Source organism: Hypanus sabinus, chromosome 18 (assembly GCF_030144855.1).
Source record: "Hypanus sabinus isolate sHypSab1 chromosome 18, sHypSab1.hap1, whole genome shotgun sequence".
Lineage (NCBI taxonomy): Eukaryota > Metazoa > Chordata > Chondrichthyes > Myliobatiformes > Dasyatidae > Hypanus > Hypanus sabinus.
In genome coordinates this window covers 65,614,966-65,637,828 of record NC_082723.1, presented here as the reverse complement: position 1 = coordinate 65,637,828, position 22,863 = coordinate 65,614,966, and the positions used below count along the sequence as shown (strand labels likewise).

The window sequence follows — 22,863 nt, the reverse complement described above, 5'->3', positions numbered from 1 at the left end:
GATGAAAGCTACAATTATTACTAAGCAATGCAGTGGTTTAATTATTGAAATGCATACGTTTAAGTGTTTTATATGCACAGAAAGGCAAAATATATACTATATACTTAGGCAAACGTTTGACTGATGCTAAATAGTATCAGATGTACCTGTTCCGACTTACGTACAAATCTGACTTAAAGACGGACTTGGGAATGGAACTCGTTCTTAACCTAGGTTCATCCTGTAAAGAGATTCAAGAGGACTGGAGAACAGGCTCTGGTACAGATGGCCTGCTGCAGACTTGCATGGACACTAATAAGGCATAAAGATATGGCAATACCACAAAGAGGTATATTTCACAACAGGCACCACCTCCAACTCCCTACTTCTGTCTTCCTTCCAATAACTGATCCCACCTAAAACTGATCTGCTCCAAAGACTGCTGGTGGGCAGGTCAGTATGGGGATATCTTTAATGGAGAATGAGTTGTTCTGCAAGAGTGGGGGCATTGCATTTGATTGTCATTTAGGACATAAAACACACTCTGCAAGAGGGGCCTCCATCTTAAGATCATTGAAATTGAACTACCCAAAACAGTGTTAACAATGTTTCTTACCATTTTTGTAGACCGAGTAACATTAGCCTGCAATGCCTTCAAAAATGCCTCACTGCGATCATCCACTTCAATCCTACAATATAGATGTTCATTTTAAAACTACAATAAACATTTGATTTTGGCAGTACAATGATCAGATAAAGTTAATAATAATCTAGTGTATAACACTCAGTCCTATATATAAAACAGTTACCAGATACAGAAACAAATGGTTAACCAAGTTAACCTAAAATTATCAAAAACTAGTACTACCAGAAATACTCAACAGGGCAGTCAGTATCTGTGGAGAGCTTAAAAAGGTGAGTTAAGTCAGTAACTCTTTAAAAAGTCTGAGTTTTGAAATACTAGCTGTTTTACTCTCGCCATGGAGGTTGTCTCAATGTGATTTCTAGCATGTTGTAACACGATGAGACATGGGAGCAGAATTAGGTCACTTGGCCACCATTCCACTATGGTTGATTTACTAACTCCCTAAACCCTTTCTTCTGTCTTCTGCCTGTAACCTTTGATGACTAATTAAGAACCTAACAACCTCCACTTTAAACATACTCAATGAAATGTCCTCCACAGCCAGCTGTGGCAATGAACTGCACAGGTCACTACCCTCTGGGTAAAGATTTCCAAAATGCTTCTTTTGTTTTGATATCTAAATAAGACTCCATCCCCGACCCCTCAAATTTATCCACTCAACAAAATCAGATTTCTCTAATTCAAAGAGGAAGTGCAACTTAGAAGTGGTAAGAACAGCCCTGTCTATTGAATGTCAATGGTAGACAATGGATTATCTACCTTGCACTAACCGAAAAGGTAGTGGATTTGGCCCAGTACACCACGGATAAAGCCCTCCCAACCACTAAGCACAATTACATGACACGCTGTCATAGGAAAGCAGCATCAGAGATACCCCACCACCCAAACCATACTATTCTTGCTGTTGGCATCAGGTAGAAGGTACAAAAGCCTTGGCACTCAGACCACCTGGTCCAAGAATCTTTACTGCCCCTCAACCATCAGGCTCTTGAACAAAGGGGATTATTACACTCACTTGTCCCATCATTGACATATTCCCACAACCAATGATCTCACCTTAAAGACTCCTTATCTCACGTTCTCATGATTATATTTATATTCGCATTTGGAGTTTGTTGTATTCTGTACTCTGATTGACCTTTCATTGATTCTGTTCATTGATACTATTCTACAGGAAAATGAACCTTAGGTTTGTAAGTGATGACATACATGTATTTGAACTTTTGAATTTTGATGTTACCTACTAGCCATCAAGTAAAAGTCTGGATCTGTATAGGGCCTGATGCATGTGGGGCTAGACCATTTAATCAGCTGAAAAAAGCTGTTCAATGGTGCCTGGAGCCTATGCAAAGGTAAAAGGTCAAAGGATACTAATGTGAAAAGATTCCCCTTTGTACAAAAATGCCCAAGATACGTCTACCATATTTCCATCTTCCTAACCCATCAGTAAAGTTAGTAGCAGTAATTGTGGGACATTAAGTGATGATTACTAAAAAAAATTAAATTATTTGAAAATACAAATTATTTTTCAAATAATTTAAATTTCCTTGAGTGCATTGTGGAATAATACTTACATTAATGGCTTGTCCATGCTAATGCCCATTGCCTTCACTACTTTCCCCAAAGTCTGGAGAAGATTCCTAGCCACATCGCAGTTTTTTCGGGTAAAAACCAAAATCCAATTTTCTAGAGGAATTGGGTTGATCAGGTGACAGCCTCTGGTTTCTCTGGACCACTCTGCAACTTGGGGAACATATTCAAACTGAAATGGAATGAGACTGATTTATTAACAATGAATAACAACTCAACAAATAAGCATATCACTTTTCCTGATGTACATTCAATATTTTTTTTATTTCAAGTAGCATTTACAAGAATGATCTGCATATAATTAAAGAAATACTGCCGGAGAATGGGGCAAAGGTATCCTTAGAGATAGCAAATGATGAAGTCATTGTTAAACTTGTTCAGTTTAGTATCACTGTCATCATTATGTGCAGTATCATATTGAAGTGGATGATCACTATCTTTCCATGACCATAATTGTCCCTGGCAAATTTTTTCTATAGAAATGGTTTGCCATTGCCTTCTTCTGGGCAGTGTCTTTACAAGACAGATGATCCCAGCCGTTGTCAATAGTCTTCAATGATGGTCTGCCTGGCAACAGTGGTCACAAAAGCAGGACTTGTGATAAGCACCAGCTGCTCATAAGACTATCCACCACCTGCTCCCACGGCTTCACGTGACCCTGATCAGCTGGGGGGATGGGGACTGGGGGTGGGGGAAAATAGGCAGGTATTACACTTTGCCCAAAGGTGACCTGCAGGCTAGCAGAGAGAAATGCCTTATACCTCCTTAGGCAGCGATCCATTTCCACCCCGCTACCCAGTTTAGTTCATGCAATATAATTATGTCTCTCTTTCTTGTTAACTCTATCTACAAGCTTGCAGATGATACTATCATAGCGGGCATATCTCAAATAACAATGAATTGGAGTACAAAAAGGAGATAGAAACATGGTTGCATGACAACAATCTTTCCCTCAATGTTAGCAAAACAAAAGAGTTGGTTGTTGACTTCAGAAAGAGGGGTAGTATACATGCTACTGTTTATGTTAATGATGCTAAGCTTGAGAATCTATCCTGGTGCAATCACGTTGACATTATGGTCAAGTAAGCTCACCGGTACCTTTACTTCCTGAAGAGAAATCTGGAGTGCCAACAATGACCCTCACCGATTTTTATTGATGTACCATAGAAAGCATCCTATCCAAATGCACCACAACTTGGTATGATAACTGCTCTGCCCATGACTACAAGACAATGTAACGTGGACAAAGCTCAAGAAACAGAACGCAGCTATCACACCAAGGACTCTCTACACTTCTTGCTACCTCAGTAAAACAACCAACATAAAGATCTCATCTACCCAAGACATTCCCCCATCTTCCCCCTCCTGTCAAGGCAGAAGCTACAAAAGCTTGCAGACACATACCACCAGGCTCTAAGACAATTTCTATCCTGCTGTTAGAAGTCTAACTAATGGCTTTCTTGTACACTTCCAATTTTTGAATGCAATTTTCCTCCATTACCTTGTGCCTTACTGTCTACCTACACTGCACTTTCTTTATACTGTGACACCATATTCTGCTATGGTTTTACCTCAATGGATTGATGTAATAAATCGATCTGTATGGATAGCATGCAAGGCAAGTTTTTTTTACTGTACCTCAGTACAATAAACCAATTCACTGTTTTAATTTCACAGAACTAATTAAACTTTGTTTTGATCGATGATGTGCACAGACTATCTTAAGACGATAACTAAAAGTGACAACTTCAGTATTTCAAGCAAGCACTCTCCGACAAATGTTATTTGAGAAAAATAGAAACATCTTTAGTTCATATTTTCAGGGGTTGAGGGGAGGAAGAGAGGGAAGGGAAAACAATTCTCGGCTACAGCAAAAGTGGATGATTTGAGTTTGGAAATGAGATTATGTAAATAGACCCAAATGTTTTGATTGTAACATCGAAACAGTGAGCTGCTGGTTTCCCCTCTCGTTATTGCAGGAGCAGTCTCTCTCTCTCACACAAGAGAGAGAGTCTGAGATGTCAAAGTGCTGATTAGATAGTAGTTTTTGATGGACTCAAGATCATGGATTCTTTGGGGGCTTTCTTTGCTGTTGTTTGCATGGTGGTTGGTGGGGAAAGAGTTGACGCTTTTGCTACTGCTTTTTTGTGAGAGGGGGCAGTAGGAGCTTTGGAGTTTTAATGTTTTCTGTCATTCATTCTTTGGGTTTATTCCTGTGTCATATATGTCTGTGAAGAGCAAGAACTTCAGCTGGCATATTGTCTACATTCTCTGATACTAAATTGAAATATGGCCATTGATTAAAAACCCTTGTGCTATAAGATTCTGTAACTCCAATAAAACTGTGGATAAGCAAAGCATCCAGTCAAGGACAAACTATAAACACAAAAGATTCTGCAGATGCTAGAAATCCAGAGTAACACAGACAAAATGGAAAGGAAGGGTGAAGCTAGAGCCTTCATCTATCACCATCCAAATTGTACTCCTTCCACCACCTTATTCTGGCTTCTCCTCCCTTCCTTCCCAATCCTGATGAAGGGTCTCAGCCCAAAACATAGACTGTCTATTCCCATCCATAGATACTGCCTGACCTGCTGAGTTCCTCCAGCATTTTGTGTAGAAGACTGTAAAAGGTTTAAATATGCAGCAACTCCAAGCATCAAAGTACACTGCAGATGCTGTGGTCAAATCAACACGTACAACACACTGGAGGAACTCCACAGGTCGGGTAGTTTCTGTGGAAACGAGCAGTCAATGTTTTGGTCTGAGACCCTTCGTCAGGATTGAAGAAGGAGGGGGCAGGGGCCCCATAAAGAAGGTGGGGGGGTGAAGGAGGAATCTAAGGGGAAAGCACTATGGGTAGTAGAAGAAGGCAGAATCATGAAAGAGGTGATAGGCAGCTGGAAGAGCAGGCAGAGTGAAAGTGGGATGGGGGAAGGGAGAGGGATGGAATTACCGGAAATTGAAGAATTCAATGTTTATACCAAGGGGCTGGAGACTACCCAGACGGTATATGAGTTGTTGCTCACCGGGAGATCCTGGCTGTTGTGGCGGACAGAGCGGAGGTGCTCAATGAAACTGTCCCCCAATATGCGTCGGGTCTCACTGATGTAGAGGAGACCACACCAGGAGCACCGGATGCAATAGATGACCCCAACAGATACACAAGTGAAGTGCTGCCTTGCCTGGAAGGACTGTTTGGGGCCCTGAATGGGTCAGATTGGGGGACTGCTTCATCGAGCATCTCCGCTCCGTCCACCACAACAGACAGGATTTCCCGGTTGCCACCCACTTCAACTCTGTTGCACATTCCCATTTGGATAGGTCCATACATGGCCTCCTCTACTGCCATGATGAGGCCAAATTCAGGTTGGAGGAGAAACACCTCATATACTGTCTGAATAGTCTCCAGCCCCTTGGTATGAACATTGAATTCTCCAACTTCTGGTAATTCCCTTCCCCCATCCCACTTTCACTCTGCCTCCTCTTCCAGCTGCCTATCACCTCTCTCATGATTCTGCCTTCTTCTACTACCCATAGTGCTTTCCCCTTACATTTCTTCTTCACCTTTCCTGCCTATCCCCTCCCTGCTTCCCCACCCCCACCCCTTGATCTCTCCTCTGATTGGTTTTTCACCTGCACCTTCCACCCTCCCCCACCTTCTTTATAGGGCCCCTGCTCCCTCCTTCTTCAGTCCTGACGAAGGGTCTTGGCCCGAAACATTGACTGCTCGTTTCCAAGGATGCTGCCCGATCTGCTTTGTAACTCCAAGCATCAGCAGAGAGAAAGAAGTCCCATCTTTATTCAAGAAAGGCCAGAAACCTTGCTGACTCTTGCAATCAATGATTCTAACCAATTGCATGTGATAATCTCTAAGACCAAAGCTTTAAAGTAACTTGGTGCAGACCAGGGGTCAGCAACCTTTACCACTGAAAGAGCCACTTGGACCCGTTTCCCACAGAAAAGAAAACACTGGGAGCCGCAAAACCCGTTTGACATTTAAAATGAAATAACACTGCATACAACGTTTTGTTTTGCCTTTATGATATGTATAAACAAACTATAATGTGTTGCATTTATGAAATCGATGAACTCCTGCAGAGAAAACGAAATTACATTTCTGCATGCAACAAAAACATTTTGAACTCCCGAAAAAAAGACGTTGGGTTGAAGGTTACTTTTAAGTAAAATACTCAACGTCTATTTGAGTCCTTCTTGTATTTATGAAAAACGCCAAACTTAAATTTGCCGCCAGCAGCAAACCAAAAATAACGTCAGCCAGCTGTCAACCTGAAAAATAAAAGGACTATTTCACTGAACAATGAAAACATATGAATATACGTAAAATAATAGGCAATTAAAATATTTATCATACTTAGGTTGACTCACACCTGACAATGCAGTCATATTCAGTAGGGATGGATCGATGCTTAGGGGAGTGACTGGGAAGGATAATGTGTTTTTTTCCTCTCTGAACTCACAGAAGCGTTTCCCAAACGATGTTTGCATTGCAATGATTGCAGAATGTAAATACTCCGAATTTATCATGTCGTGACCTTGTTTGAACTCTCTCAAATTGGGGAAGTGAGACAATGTGCCTTTCTGTAAATCTCTGGCAAGCACTGTCAACTTGCGCTCGAATGCCAAAACATCCTCCAACATGTGCAGGGCTGTACGTCCTTACCCCTGAAGAGCTGTGTTCAGCGTGTTCAGGTGCGCTGTCATGTCTACCATGAAGTGTAGCTTTTCCAGCCACTCTGGCTGTTCCAGCTCAGGAAAGGTGAGCCCTTTGCTGCCCAGGAAAGTTTTCACTTCTTCCAGACACGCGACAAAGCGTTTCAGCACCTCCCCTCTGGACAGCCAGCGATAAAAACACGTTGTAGCGGTGTGCTACACGCAGTCAGTAAACTGCAGTCAAAGATAGCTTTATTCGAACTAAACAGCCTTGCTTTTAAGCCTCCCTCAACCCGCCCCCCGTGGGCGCGGGTGCTCCAAAAGACACGTACTCACAAACCCCCGTAGACTATCTCCCTTAGCCTGAACGCTGGCTAATTGTGAGCCGGTTCGGATGTGTCAGGAAATGGGTCGCCACAACGTCTTATTTAGATTGTACAAGATCACCATAATCTTCAAATTTAGAATTACATTTCAAAAACTAACAAACTAACATAAAATACATTTTAATTAAATACTGACCAATTATTTCCCAAAGCAACAGGGAGCCGCAGCACAGACGTAAAAGAGCCACATGTGGCTCCGGAGCCGCGGGTTGCCGACCCCCGGTGCAGACAATCTGTGGAAGAAGCTCAGATCAAACAGTATCTGCATAGCAATTGCTGCTTGACCCACTGAGTTTTTCCAGCAGACGATTTGTTGCTCCAGATTCCAATATCTGCAGCCTGTCTTCAAGTAATTAAAGATGAGCTTAATTTATCACAAATACATCGAAATGTACAGTGAAATGCACCACTTACATCAGATCAAAACAGCAAGGATTGTGCTGGGCAGTCCACAAGTGTCGCCACACGTCTAGTGTCAACATAGACGTGTCAACACACAAGTAACTAATGCTAACTGTACATCCTTGGAATGTCGCAGGAAACCAGAGCATCCAGTAGAAACACACAGAGTCACAAGGAGAATGTGTAAACTCCTTACAGACAGAAGTGGGAATTGGTCAGTGATCACTGATACTGTCAAATGCTACAATAATCGCAACGCTACGATGCTATTTGGATACGAGATACAACCTGAAACAGAGATTAGACATACAAGGAATTGAAACTAACAGAATTGACAATAAATGGAAAAATAAGTGGGATCCTGGAGTAGGCCTTCTGAAGGATGTGCAGGAAAGCAGTGCTTTATTAGCAGAGGCACAGTAAACAAATGGGTGGTGGGGTGGGGATATGTGCCTACCAAAGGAGGTGTAAGGCACACCTTCTCCACTAGCCTGCAGGTTGCCCTTGGGCAAGTTGTATCACCTGCTTAGTCCCCCAGATTAGGGCCATATAAAGCCATGGGAGCAGGTGGTGGATGGCTGTATGAGCAGTTGGTGGATATTACATTCTGGTTATGTGAGCACTGACACCAGGCAATCAACCTCTGAAGTGTTGATAATGGTTGGGGTCACCCATCTTGTAAAGACACTGCCGAGAAGACAATGGCAAACCACTTCACGAGACCGTGATCTACTACATAAAACACAGCACATGATGATGACAGTAAACAAGAAGGGAGTTAACATTAGAACAGAATACTGAACTAGTTACACACACAAAATGCTGGGGAACTCAGCAGATAAGGCAGCATCTATGGAAACGAATAAATCGTTGATGTTTCAGATGAGACCTTTCATCAGGACTGAAATAGTTAGACCAGATAAGTAATCACACCAGACGATGGACCTAAAAGCAAAGGCAAGGCTCAAATGTAGATTTAAGGATATTACCAAATTGGAAAACTGCAGGATCAATGGGATGGCTGTGTTTTAACATAGAACAGTACAGCACAGGAACAGTCCCTTTGGCCCACAATGTTGTGCTGAACCAATCAAACTAGTATTCAAGTTGCTAATATCTTCTGTCCACACAATGTTCATATACTCCCACCTTCCTCACTTCCATGTGCTTATGGAAAGGTCTCTTAAAAGTCTCTGCCCCTACCACCACCGAAGGCACCCACTTCAGTGTAAAAACTTGACCCTCCCATCTCCTCTGAAACTACTCCCTCTCACCTGAAATGAATGAATGAATGAAATTAATTTATTTCAGTCAGTATAAACATAACAAAAAGCATCATTTACAACTATGATTTCATAGGACAAAATTACAACAAAAACCATAGATATTCTTTAGAATAGACCGAAAGGGTGTCGACTGAAGCTACAGCTTATTATGCCTACCCCTCTTACTTATACAACAACATATTTGGTGTCAATCATCACATCAAACACAAAAAATTTCATGATCTTTCAACACAAAATCCAATTCCAAATATAATTTATGTTATTCCCATTCATTTTAAAACATGTATTTCATATTTGTTCATTAAATAATTTTTTTAACTTGTTAAGTGTAGTGCATATGTTGTATACCCCGAGAGTTCATTTTTTCCGTGGACTGACACTTTAAAATGCCAAGAGAAAAAAACTGACTTTTGGACATTGTTAGGTTTCTGACTACAAAATTGCTTGGTTACTATGGTGAGAGAGGTAGAGTTATTTGATGGACAATGAATGTTTACATTTTTTCTGCGGCTTGTTTTGAATATTCAAGGACACAGAGACACACACAGTCAGAGTCAAGATGGTTTTGGTCAATCCTTTCAGTAGCCCGAAGGGGTGAGTTGAGATCGATCCAGAGTATTGATAAATGACTCTCACAAGTGCTACAACTAGAAGTTTGCAGAGAGGAAAGGAGAAGAAAGTTTGAAACATAAGTAACCTAGTGACAAAGAGACCTCTGCTTGGACTCTCTAAGTGGCCCATAAGGGTGAGTTTGATTCCATTCGAATACAAAAGTGTGATTGTCATATAGCTAATCCACAGGAGTGGGTTCTCTGGTGAGGGGGAAACCTCTGTGAATACCACTTGTGTGTTTACCCTTGTCTGGGTGTGGTATTTCACTGAAGGCAGCACCCCTGTGCCCTGTGGCAAATCACTGTTGGAGTTATTTCGTATGTCGTGGAACTGGGTTTTAGTGGCTGTCACGTTGTGGGGTTGGGGTAACCATGTGGAAACTACTGATGTGTCTACCCTTGCCTGGGTGGTAGTTTTCCCTAGAAGAGGGTCCCCTTTGTGATAAGCTACTGTTGGTGATAATCCATACGTGGATTTGGTTGGAGTATCCTGTGGCCACCACTTCGGGATATCCCGTAGCTAAATTCGGGTGTGGTACCACTTGTGTTGAAAGAATATTTGTTGAAGATCACCGTCAGTGATACTTCATGTGTGGAGTGGAAAAACTTTGGAGATAGAACCTACTGCTATCGTTATTTTGTACTGCTGTCGTGGAATCTGTGGAATATTGACGTAATTCTCACAACATTCGCCTTTGGATTACAAATATCTCACATTAACCCGAGGATTGAACTGAACTTTCTTACATACCATTGGAAGACTGTAACTCTTGCTACCTGAGCTTGAATGAGTTTGGGAACATTTTTTAAACACCTGTATATGAATAACAATGCTAACTCTTGGTTTACTTGGTTTTGTTACTATATTACGTAGTTACTAATAAAATAGTGATGTGTTAACTGCAAAACCAGACTCTGGGTGTGTTCTTTTGCTGCTGACACTTTTACAGGGTTGCGTGTACGTAACACATACTTTATAAATTTTTACTACACATGTTCCACAGATTCACCCCTCGGACTGAAAAACAATGATTTTTTACACTTGTTCTTATCCTTTGGTTTTGAAATATACACGTTCCTCTCAAATCATGTCAACTTTCTCTCATTTCAATCAACCTTTGTGGTAGCTGTCCATTTTTTACTTTACACATAATTTGTATTATTTTAAAATCTACGAAATCTCTGAATTTTAAAGTGTTTAGTTGAATAAATAGTGGATTGGTTGGCTCAAAATAACTTGTCTTATTTACAATTCGTATAACTTTCTTTTGGAGTAGAAAAAGTGAATTTGTATTTGTTTTGTATGTATTCCCCTGTACCTCAACACAGTAAGTCATGTCTGGGACTATAAGTGAACAGTATAATGAATACAAAGATTCCTGATTTAAGAAATCTTGCGCTTTGTACAGTATTGTAATAGATTTTGACATTTTTGCTTTGACATAATTTATTTGTGGTTTCCAGCTTAACTTGCTATCACCACTCCTAAAAATTTTGTTTCAGATACCTTATCAATTTCAACATCATTTATTCTAAGTTTACTATATGAGTTTGGTACACGGTTTTCAAAACTTAGTTTTACTTAGACTCATTGATAATTTGTTAGGATCAAACCATTTCTTTATAATTCTTAGTTCTCTTTCCACTGTAACATAAAGTTGTTCCAGATGTTCCTCACTACAAAATATACTTGTAAAATCAGCAAATAATATACATTTTAATGTCTGAGAGACCATACATATATTGTTTATATACAAAATGAACAGCAATGGACCAAGCACTGAATCTTGTGGAACCCTTCAAGTTACCCTCAAAAGCTTTGAATTCGAGTTGATTATATGTACATGCTGATACCTGTCTTCCAAATAACTACTTAACCAGTCACGTGTCACCCCTCTAGTACCATATCTTTCTAATTTTGTTAATAATAATTTATGGTCAATGGTGTCAAATGCTTTTTTTGGATCAAGGAATATTCCCACTGTGTATTCATTTCTTTCTATGGTGCTTGATATTTCTTCTACAAAATCTATTAATGCTATTGTAGTGGTTCTGTTTTTTTCTGAAACCATATTGCTGTTCACAAAGTATATTATGTTTTGTTATAAAATCATTTAACCTTCTTACAAATATTTTCCCCAATATGCATGCCATCTGGTTTTAGTTTTGTTTCAGAGGTGAGATTTAGTTGGAAGTGCGTAAACTTGAAGGACTTAGATAGAAAAATCAAAACCAATTTCCCTCAAGGGCTTTTGTCCTTGTTTAATCCCCTCATCAGTTGGGGCAGGGGTCGGCAACCCGCGGCTCTTTCATCTCTGTGCTGCAGCTCCCTGTGGATTTGGAAGTTAAATGATGAGTATTTAATTAAAATGTATTTTATGTTAGTTTGTTAGTTTTTGAAATGTAATTCTAAATTTGAAGATTATGGTGATCTTGTACAATCTAAATAAAACGTGTTTTTGTTGCTATTAATATACGTCACCACTGCAATGCCTGGCACCCGCCAGTGTGCGATTTTTTAAATTTTTCGATCCAAGGTAGGCTAACTATGGAGAATTCTAAAAAAAGAAAAGTGACTGAAGAAAACAGAACGTTTAATGATACGTGGGCATATTCATTTGCTTTCACTGCTGACGAGACTGGTTTACCGGTATGCTTAATATGCAATGAGAAACTAGCAAACAACAAAAAGTCAAATGTCGCAAGACATTTCCAGAATAAACACACAGCCTTTGCTCAAAAATATCTGGATGGAGGTGAGAGAAAAAAAGCCGTTTCGGAACTGATGCGGAAGGTTGATCTGAGCAAAAATCATTTCAAGAAATGGATGAAGTCTGGAAAATCAACTACATATACTAGTTTTGTTGCCGCTCAGGAAATAGTCAGGCACGGGAAGCAGTTTACAGATGGTAAATATATAAAAGAATCTTTCATTAAGATTTCAGAACATCTATTCAAGGACTTTAAAAACAAGAGTGAAATTGCGCAGAAAATCAGGGATATGCCCCTCTCTGCAAAGACTGTCAAAGACAGGACCATAAAAATGGCAGAAGACATCCCAAGACAGCAAATTAAAGACATCAATTCAGCTGTGGCATACTCTATTGCCTGTGACGAGTCTAAAGACAAAGGTGATATTGAACAAATAGCGCTGTTCTGCCGGTATGTAAACTCTGCTGGGCCACAGGAAGAAATGATTGAGTTGATACCTCTAAAAGGCCAAACACGGGGGGTGGGGGGGGGGGAGGACATCTGTGAACCTGTCTTGAATTGTTTAAGAGCCAAAGGAATAAAGACCACCCACCTGGTGTCAGTAGCTACCGATGGGGCACCAAGTATGACAGGAGCGCACAAGGGATTTGTGGCTTTACTGCAGAAGTCGCTGGACAGAAAGCTGCTGACTTTTCACAGCATCTTGCACCAAGAGGCACTGTGCGCTCAAACATTTCCTCCGGAATGCACAGAAGTAATGGATGTTGTCATTCAGATTGTCAATAAAATAATGGCAAAAAGTTCAAATCACCGTCAATTCCGTTTGTTACTGGACGAGCTGGAAAGCACATATTCTGATCTCCTGCTGCACAACGAAGTCCGGTGGCTGTCCAGAGGGGAGGTGCTGAAACGCTTTGTCGCATGTCTGGAAGAAGTGAAAACTTTCCTGGGCAGCAAAGGGCTCACCTTTCCTGAGCTGGAACAGCCAGAGAGGCTGGAAAAGCTACACTTCATGGTAGACATGACAGCGCACCTGAACACGCTGAACACAGCTCTTCAGGAGAAAGGACGCACAGCCCTGCACATGTTGGAGGATGTTTTGGCATTCGAACGCAAGTTCACAGTGCTTGCCAGAGATTTACAGAAAGGCACATTGTCTCACTTCCCCAATTTGAGAGAGTTCAAACAAGCTCACGACATGATAAATTCGGAGTATTACATTCTGCAATCATTGCAATGCAAGCATTGTTTGGGAAACGCTTCTGTGAGTTGAGAGAGGAAAAAAAACACATTATCCTTCCCGGTCACTCCCCTAAGCATCGATCCATCCCTACTGAATACGACTGCATTGGCAGGTGTGAGTCAACCTGATCTTGAGATGGAACTGGCCGACATAGCTGACAAAGACATATGGGTGTCCAAGTTTAGACGCTTGACAGCAGACCTTGAAGATGTTGCCCGTCAGAAGGCCGTTCTTGCTCAGAATCACAAATGGAGTGATATTGAAAACCTCCCCAAATCGGACAAACTTGTGTTCGAAACATGGAATGCTATCCCCGACACTTATGTAAACATTAAAAAGTATGCGCTTGGAGTCCTGTCGATCTTTGGATCCACATATGGATGTGAGCAGGTGTTCTCCAACATGAACTTTATTAAAAACAAACATCGCGCACGCCTCTCAGATGACAGCTTGCGATCCTGTGTAAAGATGAAGGTGACGTCATACAGCCCTGATGTGCAGATGCTGTGCGCTGAGGTTCAGGAGCAGAAATCCCATTAACCAAGTATGATAAATATTTTAATTGCCTATTATTTTACGTATATTCATATTTTTTCATTGTTCAGTGAAATAGTCCTTTTATTTTTCAGGTTGACAGCTGGCTGACGTTATTTTTGGTTTGCTGCTGGTGGACAATTTAAGTTCGGCATTTTTCATAAATACAAGAAGGACTCAAATAGACATTGAGTATTTTACTTAAAAGTAACCTTCAACGCAACGTCTTTTTTTCGGGAGTTCAAAATGTTTTTGTTGCATGCAGAAATGTAATTTCGTTTTCTCTGCAGGAGTACATCGATTTCATAAATGCAACACATTATAGTTCATTTATACATAGCATAAAGGCAAAAAAAGCGTTGTATGCAGTGTTATTTCATTTTAAATGTCAAACGGGTTTTGTGGCTCCCAGTGTTTTCTTTTCTGTGGGAAACGGGTCCAAATGGCTCTTTCAGTGGTAAGGACTGCCAACCCCTGAGTTGGGGTATTGAATATATAAGTTAGGAGGTTATGTTGCAATTGCACAAGACACTGGTGAGGCCACACTTAGAGCACAACATTTAGTTTGGCCACCATTATAAGATGGGTGTGATTAAACCAGAAAGACTGCAAAAAATGTTTAAGAGGATATTGCCAGAACATGAGAGATAAAGTTATAGGGAGACATTAAACAGACTAGGCCTTTATTCCTTGAAGAGTAAGAGACTAAGTACTGATCTCATGGGAGGTACAAAGGTATATAAAATCAGGAGAGGCATAGATAAAGTGACCAGACTTTTTTTCAGCTTTGGGGAATCAAAAAATAGGAGACTGTTTTGAGGTTAATAAGAACCTGAGGGGCAACTTCCTAGTTTAAAAACACATTACATAGTAGATAATAAACACAAGAAAGTCTGCAGATGCTGGAATCCACAGCAGCACATACAAAATGCTGGAGTAACTCGGCAGACCAGGCAGCATCTATGGAAATAAACAATCAATGTTTTGGGCCAAAACCCTTCATAAGGACTGAAAAGGTTGTAGATATATAGTACCAACTGCCAGAGAAGTGGTAGAGGAGGTACTTTGCATACATGCAAGTAGACGTTGCCAGCACTGAAGGACACAAGTTAAAAGGAAATTGGTCAGGATGTAATTGCCCAGAATATAGGAGAATGAGGGGAAATTTGATAGAGGTATACAAAATTATGAGTGGTACAGATAGGATAAATGCAAGCAGGCTTTTTCCACTGAAGTTGGGTGAGAATAAAGCTAGAGTCATGGGTTTAAAGTGAAAGGTGAAATGCTTAAGGGGAACATGAGGGGAAACTTCTTCACTCAGAGGGCCGTGAGTGTGGAACGAGTTGCCAGGACGGTGAAAGCGAGGTCAATTTCAACTTTTAAGTGAAGTTTGGATAGGTAGGGGTATGGAGGGCTACGGTCCTGGTGCAGGTTGATGAACGTAGGCAATTTAAATAGTTTCAGCGCTGTACTTTTCTATGACTCTATAACCAGAGCCATATGGTAATATAGCACCAAGATACTGTTTGTCTGTGAACAGAACACCAAAAACAGGAAAAAAACTGGTAAAATAGTATAGGAGCCTCAGGAATCCATCAGATATAGGAGCAGAGTTAGGCTCTTTGGCCCATTGAGTCTACTCTGCCATTTCATGTCTGATCCAACTTCCCTCTGAGATCCAATCTCCTGTCTTCTCCCCATATCCCTTCATGCCCTGACCAATAAAAAAATCTATTATCCTCTGCCTTAAATATACATGAAGACCTGGCCACCACAGCTGCCTATGGCAAAGAATTCCACAGATTCACTACTCCCTAGCGAAAGAAATTCCTCTCATCTCAGTTCTAAAAGGACTGCCCTCTATTCTGAGACTGTCCCCTCTGGTATTTTACTCTCCCACCATAGGAAACATTGTCTCCCACATCCACTCTATCAAGGCATTTCACCATTCAATAGGTTTCAATGGGGTCAGCTCTCATTTTTCAGAATTCTAGTGAATACAAGCACAGAGCCATCAACAATTCTTCATATGACAAGCCATTCAATTCTGGAATCATTTTCGTGGACCTCCTTTGAACCCTCTCCAGTTCCAGCACATCCTTTCTAAGATAAGGGGCCCAAACCTGCTCAAAATATAAAGTTCATAAATTTTCAACATTACATCTTTGATTTTATATACTAGCCCTCTTGAAATGAATGCTAACATCATATTTGCCTTCGTCATCAGACTCAACCTACAAATTAACCTTTAGGGAATCCTGCACAAGGACTCCCAAGTCCCTTTGCACCTACATTTCTTTTGTATTTTCCTCTCCATTTATAAAATAGTCAACCCTTTTATTTCTTCTATCATACACTTCCCAACACTGTATTCCATCTGCCATTTATTTGCCCATTCTCCTAATGTCTAAATCCTTCTGTAACCTACTTCCCCGAAACTACCTGCACTTCCCCCTACCTTCATATAATTTGTAGACTTTTCAACAAAGCCAACAATTCCATCATTCAAATTATTGACATATACATAAAAAGAATCAGTCTCACCATGTACCATTAGTCACCAGCAGGCAACCAGTAAAGGCTCCCATTATTCACACTCTTTGCATCCTGACGATTAGCCACTGCTTTATCCATGCTGGAATCTCTCCTGTAATACCATGGGCTCACAGTTTGTTAACCAAACAAATGTGTGGCACCTTGTCAAAGGCCTTCTGAAAACCCACAGTTACACAACATTAGTCGATTCTCTTTTGTCTATCCTGCTTGCTACTTCTTCAAAGAATTCCACCAGATTTGTCAGGCAAGATTTTCCCTCCAGTGAAAATCTTGTGTGCTGACTACAGCCTATTTTATCATGTGCCTCCAGGTACCCTGAGACCACATCCTTAATAATCAACTCCAACATCTTCCCATCCACTGAGGTCAGACTAACAGGCCTATAGTTTCCTTTCTTCTGCCTCTCTCCCTTCTTGAAGAGTTGAATGACATTTGCAATTTTCCAGTCTTCCAGACCATTCCAGAATCTAGTGATTCTTGAAAGATCACTACTAATTCATCCACGATCTCCTCAGCCACCTCTTTGAGAACTTTGGGGTGTACACTATCTGGTCCAGGTGACTTATCTACATTCAGACTTTCCCAAGAATCTTCTCCCTAGTAATGCTAACTTCACACACTTCATGCCCGACATCTGAAACATCCCCCATACTGCTAGTGTCTTCCACAGTAAAGAATGACACAAAATACTTATTCAGTTTATCCACTATTTTGTTGTCCCCATTTCTAGCTCTCCAGCATCATTTTCCAGCAGCCTGATATCCACCCTCGCCCCTCTTTTACACTTTATGTATTTGCAGAAACTTTTGGTGTCCTCTTTAATATTATTAACTAGCTTACTTTTGTATTGCTTTTACCTTTTTTAACAGGTTCAATAAGTACATTTAATGTCAGAGTAATGTATACGATATACATTCTGAAGTTCTTTTTCTTTGCAAACATCCATGAAAACAGAATGAATGAATGACAGTTAAATGTTAGAACCCCAAAGTTCCCCCTCCCACACACAAGCAGCAGCAAGGCAACAACCCCCACCCCCCCCCCACACCAGCAAAAAAGCTTCGGCACCCATCACCAAGCACTCATGCATGTAGCAAAGCATCAATGAAGGCACAGACTTGCAGTACCCTAAAGATTACTCAGGGGATGTCACGTGATGACGTAGGGTCGAGACGTTGGGAATCCAGCTCCCTCGTAAAAAGTAATGAAATAGGGTTTAAATGAAGAAGAATTAATAAATACCTACTAGAAACTATTTATGAGTAACTCAGGATTATTTTTGGATATGGCTCCTAAACTGAAACAGAAGAAAGCTACTACTTTGAAGACTGCGCAAATTGGCGGGGAAGAAGGCCTAACCATATCGGCAAAGCCTCGGACTCAAGTTGGATCTCCTGCCGGTGAAGTGCATGGCACTTCTGATGATGCGGGACAGGAAGTTGCAGTAATGTCGATGGTCTCTAAGAAGAAACGGCAAGAACAACGCATGCGCGAAGAAACAAGTATGTATGAACAGATATTAACAAAACTACAAATCCCAACTATGGCTGGAAGTGAATCAGAAGTGGAATCAGACTCTTTGGGAAATACAGAGGATGAAGAAGAGGAAAAGAAGAAAGAGATTAAAGGAGACATAAGAGATATCCTGATATATATGATGAATGAATTAAAAGCTGTAAGAACAGATATAAGAAGGATGCAGAATACACTCGATAATGTGGTGGAAAGACTGGTAATTCAACATACCACAGGCGCTCCCTCTCCCCCAATAAGGGTAAAAGATGTGGCCCCCGTTTGACTTTTTTGTTGCCTTCTGTTGGTTTTTAAAAGATTCCGAATCCTTTTACTTCTGGATTTTTGTTGTATTATATGCCCTCTCTATGGCTTTTATGTTGACTTTGACTTCTCTTGACAGCCACAGTTGAGTCATCTTCCCTTTAGAATACTTCCAGAAATTCCAGCCATTGCTGTTCTACCATCATCCCTGCCAGTGTACTTTTCCAGTCAATTCTGGATAACTCCTCTCTCATTTCTCTGTAATTCCCTTTAATCCACTGAAACACTGATACACCTGACTTTAGAAATTCCTTCTCAACTTTCAGGGTGACATTTATATTATGATCACTTGCTCCAAAGGGTTATTATTTAACCTTAAGCTCTCTAATCAAATCTGTTGCATTGCACACCACTCAATTTAGAATAGCTGATCCTCTAGTGGGCTCAATCGTGAGCTGTTCTTAAAAAAAAATCTTGTAGGCAAGCTAGAAATTCCTTCTCCAGGAATCCAGCAACAACCGGATTTTCCCAATTTATCTGTATATTGAAGTTCCCCACGACTATTGTAACATTGTCCTTTTGGCATGCATTTTCTCTCTCCCGTTGTAATTTGTAGGCCACATTATTACTACTGTTTGGGGGTCTGCATACAACTCCCATCAGGGTCTTTTTACACTTGTAGTTCCACGGTGACTCAACACCTTCCGACCTTTGTCTCCTCTAATAATTTAATCTCATTTACTACAAACAGGGCAATATGCCTCCTCTGCCTTCCTGCCTATTCTTTTGACTGCAATTTTGCCCTATCAACAGCCTCTGCTCACTACACATTGCCGCTGTTTGTAAACCAGCTACCTCATCTTTAGCACTATTACCCTCCTTTCTTATGATACTACTCACATTTAAATATAGGCAGCTCCAGACACTAGTTGCACCATGCTGAGCCTTCTGATTCCTAACTTTGTCTAAAGTCTTACCAACATGTCTCCACAACCTCTCCACTACCTGTGCTGGCACTCTGGTTCCTATCCCCTTGCAACTCTAGTTTAATCCCCACTATGCAGCATTAACAAATACTAAGATGTTAGACCACCCTGTGGCCATCTCTCTTAATAATAGGTACTCCATTTTGAGTACTGTTGGGGAAAGACAACCTAACTGGGGGAAGCAACAGTGGCTGTGCCTCCAGCACTGGGTCTGGCCCTGTGGCTAAGAAGGGTAGGGGACTGAAGAGGATGACAGCAGTAATAGAGGACACTTATTGTCTGGGGGACAGACAGGCAGGTCTGTGGACATGAAAAGAAAACCCAGGTGCCAGGGTCCACAATGTTCCTGGAGACATCCACAATATCCTAACAAGGGAGGGTAAACAGCCAGAAGTCGTGGTATATATTGGTACCAACAACATAGGTAGAGAAAGGGAGAAGGTCCTGAAAAAAAAAGAATATAGGGAGTTAAGAAGGAAGCTGAGAGCAGGACCTCAAAGGTATAATTCTTGGGGTTGCTGCCTGTGCCACGTGACAGTGAGGATAGGAATAGAATGAGGTAGCATATAAATGTGTGGCTGAAGAAATGGAACGGGGGGGGGGGGGGGGGAATTCAGATTCCTGGACAATTAGGACCTTTTCTGGGGAAGGGGGGACTTGTACAAAAGGGACAGGTTGCACTTGACTTCAAGGGGAACCAATATGTTTGAAGGTAGATTCTCTAAAGCTGTTGGGAGTAGTTTAAACTAATATGGCAGGAGGATGAGAACCAGTATGATAGAGCTGAAGATGAGCCAGCAGGCTTACAAGTAGATCCTGGATGTAACATGAATTTAAGGAAGGACAAGCCAATGACTAGGTACAAATGCAGACAGAGCAAAGAGTTAAATTGCACCACAGAGACAAAAATCAAAAGGGTGAAGAATGCAGGACTAAAGGTGCTGTATTTGAATGCATGTAGCATTTGTAATAAGGTAGATGAACTTAGAAATAAAGAAATATAGAAAACCTAACCAGTAACTGCCAAAGAACTGAACATGGCCATCTCTAGATTAAAGGCCGGAAAGTCTGCAGGCTCTGATGGGTTTACCTCAGAGTGGTACAAATCGCTGAAGTCACAGTTAGCTCCATTATTACTTACACCTTTAACTGGATCTTACAGAGAGGAGAAATTCCACCTTCCTGGAGAGAGGCGATAATATCAGTTATTCCTAAAGAGCGTAAAGATAAACTAGAATGCAGTAATTATCAGCCAGTCAGTGTCCTTAATTTGGATTATAAATTATTTACATCTGTATTAGCTCATAGACTGGAAAAGCTTCTACCTGGCCTCATCCACTTAGACCAGACTGGACTGATCCAGCAAAGACAAACTCAGGACAACATAAGGAGAACTTTACACATATTAGAACAGGTTACTAAGAGGGGGGCAGAAACAATGGTAGTCAGATTAGACGCTGAGAAAGCTTTTGATTCAGTTCAATGGGTATTCCTATACAAAGTGTTAGGAAGATTTGGCTTTCAAGAAAAGTTTATTAAAGTAATCTAGACTTTATATGACAGCCCTACAGCGGGGACCTCTCTGACTGTTTTATTTTAGAGAGAGGAACTAGACAGGGATGCCCAATTTCCCCTGTCCTCTTTGCACTATACATTGAACCTCTTGCCCAATAAGACAGATAAGATTGTAAAAGGTATCAAGGTGGCAAGGACTGAACAGAAGGTGGCGCCATTCGCAGATAATGTCTTAGTCTATTTGAGTGAACCAGAAAAATCATTCATAGGATTGTTCAGACTGTTGGATGAGTTTGGAAAAATAACAAGTTATAAAATGAATGTAAAGAAATCGCAGGTTATGTCCCTAAATTATACAGCATCCAAAAAACTGCAGGATAAATATGATCTTAAGTGGGAAGCTAAGTCATTCAAATATTTAGGAATAACCCTGCCAAAAGAGCTTTCAATGTTGTCACAGGTAAATTATGGGCCATTAATTTCAGAGATAAAAGCAGATATACATAGATGGAATCTTATCCCTTTTTAAGTCTAAATTCAAGGATAAATCCCACAAAAATGAATATTCTCCCTCGGTTACTTTACTTTTTCTGGACTTTACCTGTGGAGGTAGACAATAATCAATTCAGGGAATGGGACAAATGGATTTCCCGCTTCATCTGGCAAGGAAGAAACCTGGAATCCGATTTAACACTTTACAGTTAGGCACTTCCTTGCATGAGAAATTATTTGTATGCTTCACAGATAACCCCTCTGTTATATTGGTGTAATGGGGATTACAAGGCTAGATGGAAGGAAATAGAATTTCGATTGATTGACAGTTTTCCTCAACAGGCCTCAACTGCGGACTAAGGATTGATGGCCCATCTGGAAAAGATTTAAAACAACTGGATAAATCTCACACTAAAAGTATGGCAGAAAATGGCTAATTCATGTGGAATCTACAACAAAACTTTTCAGATGGTGTGCTTATGATACCGAATTCCTTCCCAGACAGGAGATAAAAGATTTGAACTATGGATAAAGAAAGGTCTTATAACCTACTTCTCACTCACACATAAAAGTGCATTACAAAGTTTTCAATCCCTGCAGGACAAATACGGCCTAGAACACAATGACTTTTTTTAGGCACCTTCAAGTACGACACTACTTTAACCAGAATTGTAGATACACAGACTTATCAATAGCAGAATTAGAATTTTTCAAGATTCTGAAATTGGCTTACAGCTCAATACCAAGTAAATCAATTTCTCAGTTATATAATGCCCTCTCTCATGTCAAAAATGAAAACACATTGTATATTTAAGTGAAGTAGGAAAAGGAAGTGGGGTTGGTACTTTCAGAGGAGGCTTGGGGGAAGATATGCAGTTTTCAGTGGTCTTCAACTAACTCTTTGGTTTGAAGAGAACATTGCTGGAAAAATACTATAAGATACTTTAAGACCCCATACCAGGAAAAATATAAAGACACAAACGTGGCATGTTAGAGAAAGTGTGGCTTCCAAGGAGGCAAATCATTTCCATATTTTTTGGGATTGCCCTAAATTAAGTTTATATTGGAAAGGTAATCACAGAACATTAGTTAAGATATTTAAGAACCAGATACCTCTGAACTTGGAGACTCTCTATTTGGGGCATGTATTGTTTTTGGAACAAAAGAAAGATATAAAACTGCTGCAGGCCCTTTTAGAGGCAAGTAAGAACTCAATCACCAGAAAGTGGCTAAATCCAACATTAGAAGATTGGCATGAAATTATTTTGGAAATATTTAAAATGGAAAAGATGACTTACTCTGAGAATTCAAAAAGAAAAGTTTTATCAATTTGGAATAACTAGATTGAATTTATAACCCCAGTGCGAGCAGACTTTAGATGATTCTTCTAAAGGTTCATACTGCTTTCGTCATCAACATAGCGATAATGTTAACGTAAGCTTGCTTTGTTCGAATGTTCACTGTTCTATTTCTGG

The 22,863-nt window shown here is 40.6% G+C and overlaps 1 protein-coding gene across 1 annotated transcript in view; it reads right to left on the bottom strand.

Annotated features, from left to right (window-relative positions):
- Positions 1-22,863, bottom strand: part of piwil1 (piwi-like RNA-mediated gene silencing 1) — a 121,957-nt gene that overhangs the window by 21,577 nt on the left and 77,517 nt on the right. Inside the window, exons 13-14 of the mRNA XM_059943814.1 lie at positions 2,200-2,387; positions 596-668 (exon numbers count right to left, since the gene is read on the bottom strand). Coding sequence (XP_059799797.1) covers positions 596-668; positions 2,200-2,387 — 261 coding nt within the window. The remainder of the gene's footprint in view (positions 1-595; positions 669-2,199; positions 2,388-22,863) is intronic.